The sequence below is a fragment of the Zalophus californianus genome, chromosome 13 (assembly GCF_009762305.2).
Source record: "Zalophus californianus isolate mZalCal1 chromosome 13, mZalCal1.pri.v2, whole genome shotgun sequence".
NCBI classification, from domain to species: domain Eukaryota; kingdom Metazoa; phylum Chordata; class Mammalia; order Carnivora; family Otariidae; genus Zalophus; species Zalophus californianus.
Genome location: NC_045607.1, coordinates 5,887,567 through 5,901,600, shown reverse-complemented (window position 1 = coordinate 5,901,600; position 14,034 = coordinate 5,887,567). Strand labels below are relative to the sequence as shown.

At 57.2% G+C, this 14,034-nt stretch overlaps 1 protein-coding gene across 1 annotated transcript in view; it reads left to right on the top strand.

Annotated features, from left to right (window-relative positions):
* HMCN2 (hemicentin 2) overlaps positions 1-14,034 on the top strand; it is a 150,304-nt gene that overhangs the window by 74,316 nt on the left and 61,954 nt on the right. Inside the window, exons 27-40 of the mRNA XM_027616876.2 lie at positions 91-221; positions 547-694; positions 1,060-1,186; positions 2,345-2,499; positions 3,410-3,688; positions 5,117-5,398; positions 6,059-6,167; positions 6,361-6,530; positions 7,400-7,554; positions 7,934-8,030; positions 8,488-8,583; positions 9,348-9,524; positions 12,037-12,194; positions 13,073-13,196. Coding sequence (XP_027472677.1) covers positions 91-221; positions 547-694; positions 1,060-1,186; positions 2,345-2,499; positions 3,410-3,688; positions 5,117-5,398; positions 6,059-6,167; positions 6,361-6,530; positions 7,400-7,554; positions 7,934-8,030; positions 8,488-8,583; positions 9,348-9,524; positions 12,037-12,194; positions 13,073-13,196 — 2,208 coding nt within the window. The remainder of the gene's footprint in view (positions 1-90; positions 222-546; positions 695-1,059; positions 1,187-2,344; positions 2,500-3,409; positions 3,689-5,116; positions 5,399-6,058; positions 6,168-6,360; positions 6,531-7,399; positions 7,555-7,933; positions 8,031-8,487; positions 8,584-9,347; positions 9,525-12,036; positions 12,195-13,072; positions 13,197-14,034) is intronic.

The following is a 14,034-nucleotide window of genomic DNA, read 5'->3' as shown; positions in this document are numbered from 1 at the left end:
GTCCAGGCCAGGAAGAACGGCCCAGATGGGGTCTGGGTAGCCCTGGCTCTCCAGGCAGGGACAGCTTCTCTGCTTCTCTTTGCTCCCAAGTGCCCCCTAGCATCCGGGAGGATGGGTGCAGGTCCAATGTGTCAGGCATGGCCGGGCAGTCCCTGACTTTGGAGTGTGATGCGAATGGCTTTCCAGCCCCTAAGATCGTGTGGTTCAAGGATGGGCAGCCGGTGGGTGTCCTCTGGGGGGGGGGAGGGCGGGCCGTGGGTGGGATTTGGATAGGGTGTAGACCTTCTGGGTGGGTTCCTGCATGTGCCAGATGTGGCAAGGAGATGTGACGGGGGTTTGGGGGAATGCATTTGGCGGTGGAGAACTGCGTTCCCACAAGGAAGCCTGGGGGCTGCATGGTGGAGGGGGCATAGCACTGTTTTGGGAGTCAGAAGCCCCAGGTTCCAAGTCACCGACCAGCTCCCTGGGCCTTAGGTTCTTATTGCTGGTGCTGGAGAGTGGGCCAGACCCCTCTCACCAGCTCCCATCTGGGACTCTCTTGCCCAGATCCCCGAGACGGGCCATCACCGTCTCCTGGACAAGGCTCGGGCCCTCCACTTTCCCAGGATCCAGGAGGGCGATTCTGGCCTCTACTCCTGCCGGGCAGAGAACCAGGCCGGGACTGCCCAGAGGGACTTCGATCTCCTCGTGCTCAGTGAGGGAGGCCTGAGCCCCTACCCTTTTGTGGGGGCTGGGGAGGAGGGGGACTTTGCCTGTTGGGAGTCAGGGACACAGAGGGGCCCACAACAGACGCCGTCCCTGTCCTCACAGAGCTCTCAGGACAGACATTAGACAGTCAGATGATTAACCCCGTAGTTAATTGTGTTACATGCTACAAAAGTACAAGCTGCTGAGAAGGTGCAGAGCGGGCTCCCAATCCAGCCAGGGAGCTTCGAGTGAAGGACAGATGGGAAGGGAAGGGTGCACCGGGCTGGGGACCCACACAGACAAAGGCCCACCGCAGGGCCTTTGCCTGTGCAGGATTTGAGGAATTTTCACCCCTCTGCCCCTCACCTCCAGTCCCTCCTTCCGTGCTGGGAGCCGGGGCTGCCCAGGAGGTGCTGGGCCTGGCTGGTACAGCGGTGGAGCTGGAGTGCCGGACCTCGGGTGTCCCCGCGCCCCAGGTGGAATGGACCAAGGACGGGCAGTAAGTGGTCTTCCCAGTGGATGGCATGGGGGTGGTGCCCAGCCTGGGGCCGGGTGGAGGGGGGCCTTGGGGAGGAAGCCCCTCTCTCCCCCCGCAGGATTTTCTCATTCCTTAGCCAGTCTTGCTTTTTGTTGTAAACTTTTTTTTTTTTTTTTTAGGTAAAATTCACAAAATATAAAATCAGCCATTCTGAAGTACACGCTTCAGTAGTATTTAGTACATGCACAGCGGGTCACACCATCAGTCACCTCTCTCTAGTACCAGAACATTTCATTGCCCCAAAAGGGGACCCCATACCCATCAGCCCCTGGCAACCACTGGTGTGCTTTCTCTTGGGGTTCATCCATGCTGGGGCAGGGATGGGTTCAGGCCCATCTCGGAGATGCCACGGCTTCAGCTCCAGACCATGGCAAGAGAGCAAATATCACAATAAAGCGAATCAAATGACTTTTTGGGTTTCCCAGTGCACATGAAAGTCGTGACACTCTACTGCACTCTGTCAAACATAAAACAGTATTGTGTCTAAAAAAACAATGTACCTACCTGGGGCGTCTGGGCGGCTCAGTCGGTCAAGCGGCTGCCTTCAGCTCAGGTCATGATCCCAGGGTCCTGGGATCGAGCCCCACATCCCTCTCCCTCTTGCCTGCTGCTCTGCCTACTTGTGCTCTCTTTCTCTATCAAATAAATAAATAAAATCTTAAAAAAAAATAAGATGTTTAAAAAAATAGCTGATTGCTAAAAAATGCTACCATCATCTGAGCTCTTAGCGAGTCGTCATCACGTGTTAACAGATAGATGTTACAAATCACAGCTTAACAAATATAATAATAATGAGGAAGTTTGAAATACTGTGGGAATGGTCAAAATCGTGACATGGAGACACAAAGTGAGCCAATCCCATGGGAAAAATGGCACCGACGGGCTGGCTCGATGCAGGCTTGCCCCAAACCTTCAATGTGTAAGAAACGCGGTATCTGTGCCGCATGAGAAAGTGAGGTGCGCCTGAACTTCATTGCTTTTCATGGCTGAACAGTATTCCACCGTAGGCATGCCTTGGTGGACGGGCACCTTTCCGGCGACTGTGAACCTTTCAGATTTGCTTCTCACCTCTGTGCAGCCCAGCCCTAACTGGTGGTATTCTCATGACGACCCTTCCAGGCCCATCCCCCCAGGAGACCCTCGCATCCAGCTCCAGGAGGACGGCCAGGTTCTCAGAATCACCAGCAGTCACCTGGGGGACGAGGGGCGGTACCAGTGCCTGGCCTTCAGCCCCGCCGGCCAGCAGGCCAAGGACTTCCAGCTCAGAATGCAGGGTGAGCCCGAGCTCAGCGCCAAGGCTGTCTACACCAGCGGCGGCCGTCAAGGCTGCCCGCTGCATGGAGGGAGGATGGGGCAGACACGGGGGGCCCTGGAGGAGGAGACCCCTGGTCCAGTAAGGCTGGGGGGAGGGACAGGGAATCTGGCCCAGCATTCCCAAATCCCACTGTCCCCATCCCCAGCTTGTAGCTTTCTTATTCCTGATCATGCTCGGGATGATTGTTTCTTTAAAACGAGTCCCTTGTCTTACCTGGAAACACACTTACTTAAAAGGATATTTAGTATCTCAACTGTAAGTGGAAAGCCAGGGGCCACCTGGCCTTCAGGGAAGAAGCTGTGGAAACACATGCAGCAAGAGAGCACTGATATAGAAAGTACTAGAAGGGTTACATACACAGTCTACCAAACCACGCCTTTCCATTTGTTGTAATCAGGATGGAAGGAGTTTGGGAAGGGCGGAGCTGTTCCGTCCTGAGATGCAGTGCTATTTCATGCTGTGACCACACCCGCCCCCGATCACCATGGGTGTCACCAGTGGTGAACCCCTGATTTCGGTCATTTTACGGCTGGGGAGACTGAGAGCCAGAGAGGGGAAGTGCCCTGTGCCTGGTCGTGCAGTGAAAGGCAGAGTGGGTCCAGAGCCCGGACGTGTGGCTCCTCTCATCTCCACACCTCTTGTGATGACCGGGTGGGTCCCACATCAGCAGGTCCTGAGAGGCCTGTCCTCATCTGTCCCCAACGCTCTACTGTGCCCATGCCCCACGCATTCCACACCCCGTGCTAGGAGCCAGTGACATGTGTAGGGCTTGTGGCCCACGGGCATGTGATTACTACTCTGGGGTTAGGACACCAGCCGCCTTGGGGAGGCTCCCTGTGACCAGCACCTCCCCCCCTTGTCCTTCTCAGTGCCTCCCACCATCTGGGGCTCCAACGAGACGAGCGAGGTGGCCGTCATGGAGGGCCTCCCAGTACGGTTCTTGTGTGAGGCCCGAGGAGTGCCTGCTCCTGACATCACCTGGTTCAAGGACGGGGCCTCCCTCCCGCTCAGCGCCAAGGCTGTCTACACCAGGGGCGGCCGGCAGCTACAGCTGGGGAGGGCCCGGGGCGTGGATGCTGGCACCTACACCTGCCAGGCCAGGAACCCTGTGGGGGTCACTGAGAAGAACACCAGGCTGGAGGTTTATGGTGAGCGGCTAGGGGTTGCAGCAAGCAGTGGTCAGCTGGGGTCGGCAGTGCCGGGGTGGGGGTGGGAGACCCTGGGCCGTGGTGGGCCTGTCTTCAGTAGTTGCCGAGGGGGAGTGGCCAGAGGCCCAGGATAATGAGACTGAAGAGTTACCCAGGGAGAATGGCCATCTCAGCTTATCCAGCTTCCCTCACCCAGACAGGCAGGATGCTGAGGCCGGGGGCAAAAGGGCCTTTATGGGGGCCCAGGCAGAGGCAAGTGGAGAACCCACATTTCCGTCTGGGGTTAGCGCTTTCACTGCTCTTCAGTGAATAATTAACTGCTCTTCATTAATCACTCACTGTGAGCCAGGGCCCCTGGGCTTTTCATAGCATCAGCTCATTTCATCAGGGTTCAGGGGCCTTGTCTCCCTGTCTCCCACTTACCCATGAGTGCAGGGGGCTCTGGGGGTGAGAGGCTAGCTGCGGGTCACCTGCTAGGAGGTGATGTGACCTGGTTCGTGGTGTGCAGACGGGGGTCTGAATGTATATCTTGTGCTGTTTACCTGGGTGTAGACCCACTTTGAGGGGCTGGCCTCTGAGGGAAGGAAAAACTGAGTGTAGGTGGGCAAGCATGGGGTCTGAGCAGGCCAGTGGGGTCATCCTGGCCCCTCAAGAGGACTCAGCTCCTGAGCTCTGGCCCCTGAAGATGCAGAGGGCTTGGGTGCTGGTGCCACGGGGATCCTGAAGGGAAGCTGGGCTATGTGGGGCTCGCCGGCAGCCTCTGAGGATGCACCCAGCTGCCATCTCGAGGACTCTCATTTGGGGATCGGAGGACCTCCTGGAAACGCAGTGGAAAATGCATCTCCATACAATTTTCAAAGGGGCTTGTGACCCAGACAAGACTGAGAGGCTCATCCCAGGCAGTCATGTCCCCGTGCCTCCTGGCGAGGGCTCTGTGGTCTCAACGGGGGGCCCTTTGGAGGGGAAGAGAGAAGGCCCCCTCTGGGGGGACTATCCCCTTGGCCATCAAGGGCTGAACCCCCACGGACCCTCCGGGCTTGGCCTGCCCCAGGCGTCTACTTCCTCAGACCAGGGAAGGGACCTGAAGAAGCAGCGGTTCTGGTCTCGGGCCCTGGGGAGCCCATCACTTTGAGTTCTGCAGAACTAGAGACCTACCGTGTGCAGACGCTGAGGCACACACAGACAAGCTCTTGTTCTGCTCTCGGGGAGCTCTCAGGGGTGGCAGGGATGGAGAGAAGAGGCAAGCAGTGTTGGGGGAGCGATGCGGCCCAGGGGCAGAGGAAGGGAGAGAATGCTTCCAGCCAGGGGCCCCGGGGAGCAGGTGGTTCAGGGGAGGTGGGTCAGCGAGGGGCTTACGCTGGCCTGCTGGGTGGGGAGCAGACAGCTGTCCCCCTCTGGTCCCAGAGCAGCCCCCTGCTTCTTCCCTAGTCCCGCCCACCATCGAGGGCGCTGGAGGAGGGCCTCGTGTGGTGAAGGCTGTGGCTGGGAGGCCCTTGGCGCTGGAGTGTGTGGCTAGAGGCCACCCGCCCCCCACCCTCTCCTGGTACCACGGGGGACTGCCTGTGGCAGAGAGCAACGAGACATGGCTGGAGGCGGGAGGCAGCGTGCTGAGCCTGGAGAGGCTGGGGGAGGCGTCCGGAGGCCTGTACAGCTGCGTGGCCAGCAGCCCCGCGGGGGAGGCCGTGTTGCAGTATTCCGTGGAAGTGCAAGGTGAGCCGGGGACTGTCCCCGCTGAGTCACCTGGGCTGTGGACCAGTCCTCCTACGCCCACTGTGTGTGGGTCCCTGCAGGCCCTGAGGAGACGCAGGGTGGTGAAGGCCCAGCGTCCCCGTATTGCATGAGACAGGTGAACACACAGATCTGGGCTGGAGGTCCTGCAGAACTACAAGGGGGTGGGGTTGAGCCCCAGGATCATGCTTCCTGTTCCTGCTCGGGGATCCCGAGCCAGGTCGCTTGGGACAGGACCCCACTCTGCCTTCCAGATCCTCTTGGTCGACGGGCCGGACATTTGTCATGGACTCCCTGAGGCCCAAAGCTGGGCTGTGGGCTCTGGTTCCAGGGTGGGGTGGGCCTTTGCTTTCTCTATTCAACAGACGTTTCTCAGGCATCACCTCTGGGCCAGGCCCATGTGGTACTGGAGAGAAAGCAGAGAACAAGGCAGACGAGACTCCTAGGCCTCAGTCTGGTGGGGAGATACAGACATTTAATAAACAGGCCAAGCCTGTGGGGAGATCAGAAGGAACCACTCACCCTGTAGTCCCAGAAGGCCTCCTGGGGGACTTGAAGGGTGAGGTTAGGGTCTTGCTCAGGAGGTGCTGGGGACTTGGGTTTGCTCAGTCCCAAACTCCCAATGGTGGCTCCTGCCCCCAGTGCCCCCACAGCTCCTGGTGGCTGAAGGCTCCAGCCAGGTGACCGCCCTCGTGGGACAGCCCCTGGAACTTCCCTGCCAGGCCTCAGGCTCCCCCGTGCCCACTCTCCAGTGCGTATGGGGCAGTGGAGGCCAGGACTGGGGTGGGGGCAGGCAGAGACTGCATGCTGGGGGTGTCGGTGGGGATGGGAGACACTCCCCCTGCCCAGGAGGGTGGAGGAGGCTGCAGAGCCAGGGAGATCTGCCCATCCTGCCTTCCCTGGCCTCTGGCTGAGCGACATGTCCCCCTCCCCACCCCCCTCAGGTGGCTGCAGAACGGCCGCCCAGCCGAGGAGCTGGCTGGGGTGCAGGTGGCCTCACAGGGGGCCACGCTGCGCATCCACCACGTGGAACTGGGCCACGCAGGCCTCTTCGCCTGCCAGGCCACCAACGAGGCGGGCACCGCTGGGGCTGAGGTGGAGCTATCCGTGCATGGTGAGGGGACATGGGCAGCCTGAGGTGCCAGGGGTGGGCAGAGCCAGAAGGCTGTGGCCTCCATCCGTGCCTCTGTTGCCCTGGTGGATGAGGGAAGGGCCCAGGGCTGGTCTTCTCTAGACAGCATTTCTAGGCAGGACTTTCCAGCTCCCCAAAGAGACACAGGTGTGAGAGGCTGGCCTCAGCTGCTTCCACACTTGTCACATGTCCTGCCTGCAGGCTCTCACTCCCCTCCCCAGCCCACCCTCTCTTCACTTGCTTTCTTCATGCTGACGGCGCTGACCTTTTTTCAATTCTTTAAATACATCAGCTTTCTCACCTCCAAGCCTGCAAATACTATTTTCTCTGCCTGGAATATTCTCCCTCTTCCTCTTTGCCGGCCTAGCTCCTCCCTCTCTTTCAGGTGTGTCCTAAAACACCCCTTCCTCCAGGAAGCCCTTTCCTTGATCCCATGGTGGTTCTGATCTGCCCTGCCTAGCCTACCTTGGCCATAGCCTACCACCCACTGTATTAAAATTGCCTGTTGGGTTGTCCGTGTCCCCTGCCCAGCTCTGGGAGCTCTGGGAGGGCAGCACTGTAGCCACTGTTCTCTGCTCTCCCCCTGAGCCTGGTACAGAGTAGATGCTCAGTGCACACGTGGATGGGTGGATGGATGGGTAGGAGAATTTTAAAGGGGAAGACCTGCTCTGCTGGCTCCTGGTCTGGTGCTCTCCCCTTAAGCCAAGGGTCTGTTGAGTTGAGTGGATGGAGGCCAGAGGCCAGCCCTGTAAGGATACTCCCTGCTCCCCAGGCGTTGAGGGGGTGGCTGGGTGCTCACTGCACCCCTGCTGACCCTGACCTGCGCCCTCCCTGCCTCTTCCCCTGCCCAGAGCTCCCACTGGTGGCCATCGTCGGGGGCGACAATATCACAGTCCCTTTCCTGCAGCCTGTGACCCTGCAATGTGTGGGGACTGGGGTACCCGCCCCAAGTCTCCGTTGGTGGAAGGATGGGGTGGCCCTGGCAGCCTTGGGGGGGAAACTACAGGTACGTTCAGGGGCCCCAGGGCTGGTGGGGCAACTGGACACAGGTGGAGGGGGCGCTTTTTAGAGGTCCTGGTGACCCCGAGGGGGGCCCTGGCAGCCTGGGGGCAGGATGAGTGCTGGGTTGTGGACCTGAAGAGGGGCGGGGGTCCTAGACGGCTTCAGCTATCAGAGGGACATAGTGGGGAGGGGGGAGGGAAGTATCCCTAGACTCTGAATGCAGAGCTTAGAACTCCACCTCTGGAGCCAAACTGTCCCCTTGACTCCTTTCTCCCGCTCCTGGGCTCTGCGGCAACCTGGCTGCTCCCCACGTCCCAGCATCCCTCTGACCACCCTCCACATGGCACACACTCTGCCATCCCTCACCCCCCCGCCCCCCCCAGATCAAGAAGGCGGACCTGAGGGATGAAGGCGTCTACACTTGTGCAGCCAGTAGCCTGGCTGGCGAGAGCAAAAGGGACACGGCCCTCAAGGTGTTGGGTGAGGACAAGGGTGCCGGATGGGGGGTGACCCCGGGGGGCTCCCGGGGCTGCCCTGGGGGGCTGGGGGGGATGGGATTTTAAAAACATAGCATGTCCTCATCTGCATTCACACTTACCTTTGCTCGTCTTTCATTTTTGGGTTCGTTTACGTCCTTGCGTGTGTGGGCGAATCCCTGGACTTGTCACTTTCCATCATGCCGGCTGGCTGTCGGCTGTCCCCGCGGAGCTGTGCACTGGGGTCATCCCCGTTGTGCCCCCAGCCATGAAGATGGGCAGCCCACTGCCTTGTTCTCGTGCGGGCTCAGGAGTGGGGTTCTTCCCTCAGAGGACATGAGCCATTCGGGGCTTTTATGGCCCAGACCCTTTGGGAAGGCCGGGGCAGGACATCAGGGATGGCTGGGGTGAGCTCCCGGAGCCCGCATCCACCAAGCCAGGGGTCTCCTTGTTTCCCCTAGTGCCCCCCAACATTGAGCCGGGCCCACTGAACAAGGCAGTGCTGGAAAATGCCTCAGTAACCTTGGAGTGTCTGGCTTCGGGCGTGCCCCCTCCTGGTAAGACCCCTCCTCTGGGCTGAAAGCCATCTCTAAGCCGGCCCCAGGTCCCCATTGAATGAGGCTGGCCGGTGCCCCAGGCAACACCTGGGCTGTGGACAGAACAGCAAGCGCTCAGTAGGCTTTTCCCCTATTTCCCAGATTTTCCTCTCTTCCTTCTCAATATGCCAGTCACTGCCAGGACCCAGAGCTTTTGCACTGGTGTCTGAAGCAAGCGTGCAGGGGGCTTCTGTTCAGAGCTTGCAACTTCACAGGACTGCCCTGGGGCCCAGGGCCAGGACCAGGACCTCCAAGTTGTTGTCTGTCTGGGGCTCTTCTTTAGACCAGCAGCTGGGGAAAGGCCAGGAGCTTGGGGCTAGGTGTGAGTGTTCGGCAGACGGGGTGGGCCCTGCAGGGTGTAAGGAAGCTGAGGACACGTTGGCCCATGCTTACAAGGGTGCTGATTTAGAGTGCACCGTGTTTCCCTCTAAAGGTGGTTTCCTGGCAGGGAGATGAGGTGAGGGGGGTCGGGCTGGCTTTGACTCTCCTTGGTCCTGGCTGCCCCAGCCTCCATCCCATGGAACGTCCCTTCTGCCTGTGTCCTGTCTCAGACAAGACTGCCCCATTCCACCCCCAGCCTTCTTCCTGGAGAACTCCGGCTTGCTCCAGTGCCTGAAATAAAGGCGTGCCGTGTGGCCAACCATGGAAGCCTTTTGTGGATGCTCATTATCCAGGTGCAGTCTGAAGGGCTGGCCAGACTGCTTGCATCTCTCTTCTTCCCCCAGATATCTCCTGGTTCAAGGGCCGCCAGCCTGTCTCTGCCCGGACGGGAGTGACAGTGTCAGCTGATGGGAGAGTTCTCCACATTGAGCGGGCACGATTTTCTGATGCTGGGAGCTACCGCTGTGTGGCATCCAATGTGGCAGGCAGCACAGAGCTACAGTATGGGCTACGGGTCAATGGTGAGCTGCCCCAGGACTAAAGGGGTCCTTGTCCAAAAAGTTGTCCTTCCATTTATTTGTCAGTCTTTTCATCCATCCATCCATCCACCATCCATCCACCATCCATCCATCATCCATTCATCATCCATCATCCCTCCATCCATCCATCCATCCTTCAACCATCCACCATCCATCCATCCATCCTTCCATCCATCCACCATCCATCATCCATCCATTCATTTATCCATTATCTACCCATCCACCCATCATCCATCATCCATCCATCCATCCATCCATCCTTCCATCCATCCACCATCCATCATCCATCCATTCATTTATCCATTATCCACCCATCCACCCATCATCCATCATCCATCCATCCATCCATCCTTCCATCCATCATCCATCATCCATCCATTCATTTATCCATTATCTACCCATCCACCCATCATCCATCATCCATCCATCCATCCTTCCATCCATCCTTCCATCCATCATCCATCCATCCATCCATCCATCCTTCCATCCATCCTTCCATCCATCCATCCATCCATCCATCCATCCATCCTTCCATCCTTCCATCCATCCATCCATCCATCCATCCTTCCATCCATCATCCACCATCCATCCATCCATCCTTCCATCCATCCTTCCATCCATCCATCCATCCATCCATCCATCCATCCTTCCATCCTTCCATCCATCCATCCATCCATCCATCCATCCTTCAACCATCCACCATCCATCCATCCATCCTTCCATCCATCATCCATCCATCCATCCTTCCATCCATCCTTCCATCCATCATCCATCCATCCATCCATCCATCCTTCCATCCATCCTTCCATCCATCCATCCATCCATCCATCCATCCATCCTTCCATCCATCATCCATCCACCATCCATCCATCCATCCATCCTTCCATCCATCATCCATCCACCATCCATCCATCCATCCATCCTTCCATCCATCATCCATCCATCCATCCATCCATCCATCCTTCCATCCATCATCCATCCATCCATCATCCATCCATCCATCCATCCATCCATCCTTCCATCCATCATCCATCCATCCATCATCCATCCATCCATCCATCCATCCATCCTTCCATCCATCATCCATCCATCCATCATCCATCCATCATCCATCCATCCATCCATCCATCCATCCATCCATCCTTCCATCCATCCATCCATCCATCCATCCATCATCCATCCACCATCCATCCATCCATCCATCCTTCCATCCATCATCCATCCATCATCCATCCATCCTTCCATCCATCCTTCCATCCATCCATCCATCCATCCATCCATCCATCCTTCCATCCTTCCATCCATCCATCCATCCATCCATCCATCCTTCAACCATCCACCATCCATCCATCCATCCTTCCATCCATCCATCCATCCATCATCCATCCATCCTTCCATCCATCCTTCCATCCATCCATCCATCCATCCATCCATCCATCCTTCCATCCATCATCCATCCATCATCCATCCATCCTTCCATCCATCCTTCCATCCATCCATCCATCCATCCATCCATCCATCCTTCCATCCATCATCCATCCATCATCCATCCATCCTTCCATCCATCCTTCCATCCATCCATCCATCCATCCATCCATCCATCCTTCCATCCTTCCATCCATCCATCCATCCATCCATCCATCCTTCAACCATCCACCATCCATCCATCCATCCTTCCATCCATCATCCATCCATCCATCCTTCCATCCATCCTTCCATCCATCATCCATCCATCCATCCATCCATCCATCATCCATCCATCCATCCTTCCATCCATCCTTCCATCCATCCATCCATCCATCCTTCCATCCATCATCCATCCATCCATCCTTCCATCCATCCTTCCATCCATCCATCCATCCATCCTTCCATCCATCATCCATCCATCATCCATCCATCCATCCTTCCATCCACCATCCATCCATCCATCCTTCCATCCATCCTTCCATCCATCATCCCTCCATCCATCCATCCATCCATCCTTCCATCCATCATCCATCCATCCATCCATCCATCCATCCTTCCATCCTTCCATCCATCCATCCATCCATCCATCCATCCATCCTTCCATCCATCCTTCCATCCTTCCATCCATCCACCATCCATCCATCCATCCATCCTTCCATCCATCATCCACCATCCATCCATCCATCCTGCCCTCGGGTCCTCAGCCTTGTTACCCCATGCCATCCCCATAACAATGACCTCATGCTGACCAGAAGACCCAAGTTCAGGTGCTATTTCTGTCACTGTCTAGCTGGCAGGTGACTTGCCCTCTCTGATTCCCAGTTCCCCATCTGTAGAAGCCTCATGGTGGTATTGTAAAGATGATATGAGCACCTTGAGAAATGTGGAGTGATGTACCTGTGTTGGGAGTGGCAGTCTGCACTTTTGTTTGTGGCTGTGTGTTCTATGGGGTGGCCCAGCCAGGGGCCCTCCTGGCTTCGCCCCAAGTGAGGCTCACCCTGTGCTCCGTGTCACCCCCACCCTGCAGTGCCTCCACGCATCACATTGCCACCCAGCCTGCCAGGCCCCGTGCTGCTCAACGCCCCGGTCCGGCTGACCTGTAATGCCACCGGAGCCCCCAGCCCCACGCTGATGTGGCTGAAGGATGGAAACCCTTTGTCCACTGCTGGGGCCTTGGGCCTCCAGGTCAGCAGGCTGAGCAGCCCTGGCTTTCCTCCCTGGTGCCTCAGGAGGTAGCTAGGGGCAGAGGTCAGGCCCTGGGAGCTCCGAAGTGAGGGAGAAGCGGGGGCCTCCAAGGATGGTTCACTGAAGGGAGGAAGGAGAGCTGCTAAATGGGAAGTCTAGACCCTCATGGTCTCCAGAAACATAATGCATGCCAGCGATACGAGCTATGTATATAATTTTTTTAAAAGATTTATTTATTTATTTAAGAGAGAGAGAGAGAGAGAGAGAGAGAATGAGGAGGAGGGGCAGAGGGAGAGAGAGAGAAAGCGTCAATCAGACTCCATGCTGAGCATGGAGCCCGATGCGGGGCTCGAACCTGAGTCCCCAAGATCATGACCTGAGCTGAAACCAAGAGTCAGATGCTCAACCGACTGAGCCACCCAGATGCCCCAAGCCGTATATGTAATTTTAAACTTTCTAGTAACCACATTCAAATTAGTGAAAAGAAATAAGTGAAACTAATTTTTAATGATATATTTTAGTTAACCCAGACTACCCAAAAGTCTGTGCATCATGTGATCAATATAGAAATTATTAAGATATTTGACATTTTTCTTTTTGTTCTAACTCTTTGAAGTCTGTTGTACGTATATTTTATGCTTGGGGTTCAGCCCTGTTTCAAGAGCTCAGTGGCTGTAGCACTGTTCTAGAGGACTCTTGCAGCGCTGAGGGCATTTGCCCACCGGCTGGCAGCAGTCCCGAGGTCTGGGCCCAGCTCCTGGTTCCCCTGCACTGTGGGGGGCTCTGGGGTCTGGAGCCTGCTGGGGCCAGCATGTGAAGGTGTGGGTGCTGCCCCCCGAGGTGCATAAGCTCACGTGGGCTTCCTTCTGGGGATGCAGGTCTTTCCCGGGGGCCAGGTCCTCACTTTGGCCGGAGCCCGGGCCTCGGACTCAGGCAGCTACTCGTGCGTGGCCGTGAGCGCGGTGGGTGAGGACCGCCGGGACGTCGTGCTGTATGTCTACAGTGAGTCTCCAGCTCGGGGTGCCGTCTGGCCCAGGCCAGTGGCTCAAGAAGCTGGGGCTGGGGGCTCCCCCACCACGTCTGAAGGGCAAGGGGCAGTTGGCTGTGGGAGGCACCAGCCTGCGACTGTGGCTGCCATCACGTGGGGTCAGTTGGAGGGGAGCTCGCCTGTCGTGGACAGGTGGGTGGGCGGGCGGCTGCACAGCCAGGGGCTCCGTGTTCAGGGACAGGTGGAAGGAGCGAGACGTGGTGGAAAGGGCGCCGGGCCACGTCAGGAACCAGAAGTTCTCACTGCGCCAGGTCAAAGGGGGTAACTCTGTTCCAGGAAGGCAGTGGGGTGGGTGTTTGGAACTCGTGAGTGTCATAGATGTGGGGTTCAAATCCTGCCTCTGCCACTTCCTAGCTCTGTGAGCTTGGGCTGCTCACTCTGCTTCTCTGAACTTCCCTTTCTTTTTTTTTTTTTTTTTTAAGATTTATTTATTTATTTGAGAGCGAGCGAGCGAGCAGGGGGAGGGGCAGAGGGAGAGAGACACAGAGACTCCACACTGAGTGCAGAGCCCAATGCAGGGCTCAATCCCATGACCCTGAGATCACGACTGGAGCCAAAATTAAGAGTCGGACGCTTAACCGACTGAGCCACCCAGGCGCCCCTGAGCCTCCCTTTCCTCATCCATGAAATGGGGTGAAGATAGCACCCACCTCAGAGAGTGTCATGGGATTCACTACCCTCACGACGCACAGTTACAGTCACTGTTGTTTTAACACTTCCTCTTATGGGATTTTGTGGAGGTCTGCGGAGGTACACGAGAGAGCTCTGGGAAACGCAGAGCCTTGGGCAGGA